Source organism: Triticum urartu, chromosome 6A, assembly GCF_056163025.1.
Source record: "Triticum urartu cultivar PI428250 chromosome 6A, HENAU_Tu73, whole genome shotgun sequence".
NCBI classification, from domain to species: Eukaryota; Viridiplantae; Streptophyta; class Magnoliopsida; order Poales; family Poaceae; genus Triticum; species Triticum urartu.
In genome coordinates this window covers 50,211,344-50,219,318 of record NC_141878.1, presented here as the reverse complement: position 1 = coordinate 50,219,318, position 7,975 = coordinate 50,211,344, and the positions used below count along the sequence as shown (strand labels likewise).

Here is a 7,975-nt window from a genome sequence, read left to right as displayed (position 1 = left end):
CTCATTGCTCCAACAATACTAAGCAAAAGGTAATGGGAATTTTGGGGGTCACAAATGAATCATTCCACGATACATATCTTAGAATGCCTACTCATGTGCGCAGGTCGCCAGCCAGGACATTCAAATTCCTAAATGACAAAGTTTGGCAACGCATCATTTGTTTTTCATATCGACCCCCTTCTTGGGCAGGAAAAGAAGTTTTGCTGAAATCTGTGGTTCAGGCTATTCCGACATATATTATGAGCTGTTTCTGAATACCCATTTCTACATGTGAAGGGATGAGACAAGCTGTTGCTGATTATTGCTGGGGTAGAGAAGATGGTAAGAGGAAAGTTCACTGGCGTTCATGGGAATGGTTATCCACACCAAAAAAGCTTGGTAGACTAGGTTTCCATGATTTTCGCTCTTCAACCAAGCTATCTTGGCAGACAATGTTGGAGGCTTCTTACTGAGCCAGATTCTCTTTGTGCTCGGGTTCTCAAAGGACCCTATTTTCCCTACTACAATTTTTGGGATGCGCCCAAGCCTAGGTCTTCATCCTATACTTGGAGAAGTATTCTCTATGACCGAGAGCTTGTTAAGGCTGGTGTTCATTGGGGAATTGCTAATGGCCAAAAGGTTAAAATTATGACAGATCATTGGATTCCCGAACGACCACCGCACATGTTGCAAACTCTATCTCCAATTCCAGAATATGCTAAAGTGTGTTGTCTCATGGATGGACATGGTCATAGGAACAAAGAAACCGTTAGAACTTTTTTCCCGGAGAAAACTGTTGAACTCATATTACAAACACAAATTAGCAGCCATGTAGGAGAGGATTTTGTGTATTGGCATCATAATCGCTTTGGACTATATACTGTATGTTCATCTTACAATCTTGCTCGATCTTTGGATTTCTTTTTATCACACAGTAAGACTGGCCATGGACTCCCGTCAAGTAGGGAAGTTGAGGAGAAATATTGAAAGGCAATCTGGGCAATCAAGGCCCCAAACAAAATGAACATAGTGCTCTGGAGGTTCGCACACGACTGCCTCCCATCCGGACTTCAATTATGCCATCGGAATATCCCCACAAATCCTGCTTGTGTGCATTGTGGGGGAGACAAGAGTATTGAGCACCGTTTGTTGTTCTGTCAGTTTGCTTCCGAGGTTTGGAACAAGGTCAAAAAAGGGTTCGACATCCACCTCTGTTGCAAAAACGTCCACTCAACGAAACAATGGCTATTTGATTTCATTGATAGAGCATCACCAGACCAGTCCACTGTCTTGGCAATCACTGCATGGCATATTTGGGAAGCAAGGAATGCGGTAAGGAATGGTGAAGGTAATATCCATCCACACTGTGTTGCCTCAAAGATCCACGATTATGTTGATTTGGTTCTGCTGCATCTCTTTAGGACTGTTCCAGGGCACAATCGTGAGACACCGTCAAATTCATCGGTTAAATGGTCTCCGCCGCCGCCCGGATCAATCCTTATTAACGTCGAGGCAGCTATCTTCTCAAACTTGCACAAACTGGGAATTGGCACCCTGATTCGGAACCACAAAGGCTAATGCTTGGTCACTTGCACCGAGCCACTTAAAGGGATGGTACAGCCAGAACTTGCTGAAAGTTGGGCGCTCCGTCAAGCTGTGATTCTCGCCCGTGATGAGGGACTGGCCTCTGTCATTTTCGCTTCTGATTGCCTTTCCTTAGTACAACGAGTGAACTCTTCATCCATAGACAGGTCTAAAGTGGGTGTAGTAGTGCCAGATATTAAGCCTTTGGTTGCTTGTTTTTCTTCAGTTTCCTTCTACCATGTCAAGCGGTCGTTGAATGTTGTTGCTCACATACTAGCTAGGTACTGTGAGTTTGCTAGTTCAAAAGTTGTTTACTATTCTACTCCAGTATCAGGCAAACTCTATGTACTGATGTATACTAATGAATAAAAGGCAGCATTCTCAAAAAAGAAAAGAAAAGTGTCAAGTACTATTCACATCAATCATGGATACTGCAGAAAGAGTAATGCTACCGATACGAACATTTTAGTTGCAGAGGAAATTTACGGGCTGGTGTGGCGCCATCTCGATGGATTAGTGACAGAATCATAGTGAAAGTCAAGAGGAAAGGTTAGTGGAATTGGTGGAAGATTAGTCATAACCCTATCTTTAACGACTTTGTTCGTAGGTTTAGGATTATTGGCCTAACTTCATTTCGTTGACGGAGCAGGTTGTAGTTTTATAATAAATTTTCAGAATTTGTCATCGGTCAATATAGCTGAAAGTCAACACATCTATGAAGAAACGGTGCAATAAGATGGAGAATAAAGATATAAAATACGCTACAAGGAAATTAAGCAATTAAGTTCAGGTGGGCGATCGCCTTCCGTTGCCTCTTCACACTACAGGGAAATTAAATGAAGTCGAGTATGAAACATACTTGGTGAAGGATCTTAGGAAAGATGAGTAGTCCATATTTATTGTTGTCCATAAAATGGACATAGGATCTTAGGGAAGACAGTACAGGTTACAAAAAAGGTATTCCGTCTACTCTAACTGTTATGCACAAATATATTGCACGAATGTTCTAATAAAGTGGATCAGCAACATGGATCTTGTACAATTTACATATAGTAGCACGGTGAAATGCAAATGAGAAGATTGCCTTTTTGTCAACTCTTGTGATCGATGAACAGACAGTTCAGTTCAGTGTGCCATTCAAAGGCAGATGCTTCTGAAAATCAGAAGAACTGGAAGCGAAAGTGAACAAACAGAGCAAGGATGACCGGCCGGTCACCTGTGCTTCCATCGGTACCTAGAAGACGGGGAGTGGATAGCGCCGGTGCCGGTGCGGGTGCGACGACCCTGCTGCTTCTGCTTCTCGTGCCCGCCTGTCACCGGCGCCTTACCATGGCCATGGCGGCGACCGATGGTACTCTTGCCCCCGTCGCCCTCCGTCTCCGTCTCCGTCATCATCTCTCCAAAGCAGGCCGCGGTACTCTGGTATCTTGCGGATCGAAAGAACCATTTCAACTCATCGAGGATAGAAAACCGCCGTATGACGAGGATAGGAGTAGGACGATCAAGAAGCCTATCTTCCCACTGTCGCGTGGCCCTCACAAACATCTCCTTCCAGCTCGTGCTCGTCTCCGGCAGGTCGTCGTGGGAATCGCTGTCGCCGCCGAGCGGCCAGCACCACCACCACAGCCAGTTCAACCGTAGCGCCTTGTACCTGGGCATCCAGAGCTGGCGGTCCCGGTCGGGCTCGGCCACCAAGCGCCTCAGCTCGGTGCAGGTGCTCTCCACCCTCAACAGGTCCTTCCCGTCGGCAAGCCTCTCCAGGATCGCCGCCATCATGTCGCTCGGGAGGGACATGAAGGTAGGGGCTCGTCCCGGCACCACGCCGTGCACAAGGCATAGATCCGAGAAGATGCGCCGGCTGAATCCGTCGCTGACCGTCCTCCAGAGCGCGGCCGTCGGGGAGGCGTCGTTCCGCAGCAGCCTGCGCGCTGTGCCGTTCAGATGGCCCGACAGGAGCGGCGCGACGGAGAGCGCGTCCAGGCACATCAAGTGCGGGCTGATCCGGACAGAGGAGATCTGCAGGTAGAAGATGACGTGCCGCCCGTTGGTGCACACCCTCAGCGCGGCGACGCCCATGTCATGCCGGGGCAGCAGCTGCGGCGCGGTGTACTCCAGGGACAGGGTCGAGGCCGTCGCGCCCACCTCGGTCGGAAGCCGGCAGGTATAAGACAGATCCGGATCCCGGCGGTGGCGGCGAGGCACGCTGAAGCCCGCCTCGAGGAAGGCGGCGTGGACCACGATCACTAGACGACCCAGGCGGCGCTCGGCGTTCCACCGGCGAGCGTCCACTACTCCGTGGAGGGGCGAAACCATGGACGACATGGCTGGCTACGAGCGCGCGGTGAGGCCAGGTGCGCCTTTTGATTGTGTAAAGAGGGGTCTGGTGATGGTGAGTTTTCAATGGCGAAGCTAGCTGCTTTGACGAAGCCCTGAATGATATTTTTTTGTTTTTGGAGCTTGCTTTTCTTGTACGGCAACCCCTTTTTCCTAGATTCGTGTTGTCTTGTAAATGGATCATCCTTTGCAATTTCTAGCCGTCTGATCCACACGAGGGGTCAACAGAGGCTGAAGAAGTCAAACCCTAGGGGCAAAGCTAAGCAGCATACAACACATTTTCATTAGCTATGTTAATCTGCAGACAATTGTTTCGTTATCTAGGGATTCTAATTCATCATTGAAAATCAAAGAACAAAGAATAAAAATGTATTGAGGATAGATTTGAGAAGAAGCTTTACCTGTTGGAAGGGCAACATTATGCCCTATGAGGTAGGCTGATACTTGTAAACTCGGTGCTTACAAGTCTGCCTATGTTCATGCTTTCTTTCTTCAAAATACCTGTAGCAGTACAGAAAAGATTGGGCTTTTACAGAGCGCCCTTTTTTTGACAGAGCAATGAGAATAAAACAAAATATAGACTGGTTAAGTGGGATATTATGTGTAGGCCAAAGGACCAATGGGGTTTGGGTATTGAGAACTTGGAGATTAAAAACAAGTGTTTGATTAGTAAATGGGCATATCAATTATCCTCTGATAAAGAGGGAGTATGCATACATTCATTGCATAACAAGTATCTACATTCTAAGACCTTATTTCAAGTAATGGATCAGCCGAATGATTCACTCTTTTGGAAGGGTCTCATGAGGACTAATGTTGCTTTCCTTCAATAGAGAGAAGTTTATTATTGGTGACGGGCGTGCCACTCGGTTTGGGAGGATATTGGGCTCGGAATACACCTCTAGTCTTACATTATCCAACACTTTATATATTGTATAACAAAAGGAGGCCTATGTGTGTACAATACTAGGGTCGGTTCCCTCAAATATCCAGTTCAGACGGAACCTAGTTGTGGAAAGATGGGTTGCGGGCTGCATTAGTTCGAAGGGTGATGGAAGTCACCTTATATAATGAGCTTTGGCTCATTTTGATTGAAATAATGAGCTTTGACTCATTTCGATTTACACTATCTGTTTCAGGCGTGTTTTCGTTAAATCAATACTAGCATGGCACGCGCGGCGGCACGCCGCGCCCGTCGATGTGTTATATTTATACAGATTGTATTATTTATATATAATGGGCATTGTTATATTTGTAACGATGGAACCGTTGATGATTAGAACCCAGAAAGAGTATATGTGATGGGTCCAGTAATATATGATAGAAAAGAAGTACATTTATTGCAGCCATGCACGATATGTACTGATAAACAGAAAGGTACACACTAATACATAACTAATAATGTCTACTTATTGGCACTATAAACAGTCCATTTGGAAAGAATACATTTGTTATCACCATGAGCGCTACATCTTGCAAGGTGGGAGTATACACTGTCATTTATTTCTAGCAATACTAAACACATTACATTCATTCACTGTTTATATCATTCTAGTGTAACCTCCTGCAGGATTGACACTTGTAAATAAACGACATGGAGCTTTTGCAAATTGTTGCATGTGACCTATAGGTGCATTAGCGCTAGTGTAAGAACTAATTAGATCACAAGTCCGTCGACGCTAGGGTACATATGGAGTGGTATGATACTCGAAAAATTGGCACATATCTTTGCCAAGATTTTAGTTTGCCTTATGAATTGACTTTGTTGAGCATTGTTATGTTAGCAAGGATGTTTCTTTCACATGGCAGCAGTATTTGATATCAGATGATAATTATGGTATTATACCCTTGTAGATCGCTAAGCGGAAGCGTTCAAGTGAACGGGGTTGATGGAGTCGTACTCGTCGTGATTCAAATCACCGATGATCAAGTGCCGAACGCACGACACCTCCGCGTTCAACACACGTACAGCCCGGTGACGTCTCCCACGCCTTGATCCAGCAAGGAGAGAGGGAGAGGTTGAGGAAGACTCCATCCAACAGCAGCACAACGGCATGGTGGTGGTGGAGGAGCGTGGCAATCCTGCAGGGCTTCGCCAAGCACCACGGGAGAGGAGAAGAACTTGGGAGAGAGGGAGGGCTGCACCAAAGGCATAAGGTGTGTGTCTAGAGGCCCTCCTACCCTCACTATATATAGGGAGCCCAAGGGGGGGTGCGCTAGCCCTAGGAGATCCAATCTCCTAGGGGGCGGCGGCCAGGGGAGGTTTCCCTCCCCCCAAGGCACCTAGGAGGTGCCTTCCCTCCTTGGGACTCTTCCTTAGGGTTCCCCTTCACCCTAGGCGCATGGGCCCTAGGGGAAGTGGCGCCCCAGCCCACTTTGGGCTGGATCCCTTCCCACTTCAGCCCATGGGACCCTCCGGGATAGGTGGCCCCACCCGGTGGGCCCCCGGGACCCTTCCAGTGGTCCCGGTACAATACCGATGACCCCGAAACTTGTCCCGATGGCCGAAATAGGACTTCCTATATATAAATCTTTACCTCCGGACCATTCCGGAACTCCTCGTGACGTCCGGGATCTCATCCGGGACTCCGAACAACATTCGGTAACCACATACAAGCTTCCTTTATAACCCTAGCGTCATCGAACCTTAAGTGTGTAGACCCTACGGGTTCGGGAGACATGCAGACATGACCGAGACGTTCTCCGGTCAATAACAAACAGCGGGATCTGGATACCCATGTTGGCTCCCACATGTTCCACGATGATCTCATCGGATGAACCACGATGTCAAGGACTTAATCAATCCCGTATACAATTCCCTTTGTCTATCGGTATGTTACTTGCCCGAGATTCGATCGTCGGTATCCCGATACCTTGTTCAATCTCGTTACCGGCAAGTCTCTTTACTCGTTCCGTAACACATCATCCCATGATCAACTCCTTGGTCACATTGCGCATATGATGATGTCCTACCGAGTGGGCCCAGAGATACCTCTCCGTTAACACGGAGTGACAAATCCCAGTCTCGATTCGTGCCAAACCAACAGACACTTTCAGAGATACCTGTAGTGCACCTTTATAGTCACCCAGTTACGTTGTGACGTTTGATACACCCAAAGCATTCCTACGGTATCCGGGAGTTGCACAATCTCATGGTCTAAGGAAATGATACTTGACATTAGAAAAGCTTTAGCATACGAACTACACGATCTAGTGCTATGCTTAGGATTGGGTCTTGTCCATCACATCATTCTCCTAATGATGTGATCCCGTTATCAATGACATCCAATGTCCATGGTCAGGAAACCGTAACCATCTATTGATCAACGAGCTAGTCAACTAGAGGCTTACTAGGGACATGGTGTTGTCTATGTATCCACACATGTATCTGAGTTTCCTATCAATACAATTATAGCATGGATAATAAACGATTATCATGAACAAGGAAATATAATAATAACCAATTTATTATTGCCTCTAGGGCATATTTCCAACAGTCTCCCACTTGCACTAGAGCCAATAATCTAGTTCACATCGCCATGTGATTAACATTCACAGGTCACATCACCATGTGACTAACACCCAAGAGTTTACTAGAGTCAGTAGTCTAGCTCACATCACTATGTGATTAACACTCAATGAGTTCTAGGTTTGATCATGTTGCTTGTGAGAGAGGTTTTAGTCAACGGGTCTGAACCTTTCAGATCCGTGTGTGCTTTACAAATCTCTATGTCATCTCCTAGATGCAGCTACCATGCTCTATTTGGAGCTATTCCAAATAACTGTTCTACTTGGAGCTATTCTAAATTGTTGCTCCATTATACGTATCCGACATCTCTACTCAGAGCTATCCGGATAGGTGTTTAAGCTTGCATCGACGTAACTCTTTACGTCGAACTCTTTATCACCTCCATAATCGAGAAAATTCCTTAGTCCACTAGTTACTAAGGATAACTTTGACCGCTGTCCTGTGATCCATTCTTGGATCACTCTTGTACCCCTTGACTGACTCATGGCAAGGCACACTTCAGGTGCGGTACACAGCATAGCATACTGTAGAGCCTATGTCTTAAGCATA

The 7,975-nt window shown here is 46.5% G+C and overlaps 1 protein-coding gene across 1 annotated transcript; it reads right to left on the bottom strand.

The window, feature by feature from the left end:
* Positions 1 to 2,554: 2,554 nt before the first annotated feature.
* On the bottom strand, positions 2,555 to 4,008 carry LOC125526770 (uncharacterized). Its single transcript, XM_048691405.2, has one exon. It carries the CDS (start codon positions 3,883 to 3,885, stop codon positions 2,776 to 2,778), a length of 1,110 nt encoding a protein of 369 aa, XP_048547362.2. The 5' UTR covers positions 3,886 to 4,008; the 3' UTR covers positions 2,555 to 2,775.
* Between the last annotated feature and the right edge of the window lie 3,967 nt (positions 4,009 to 7,975).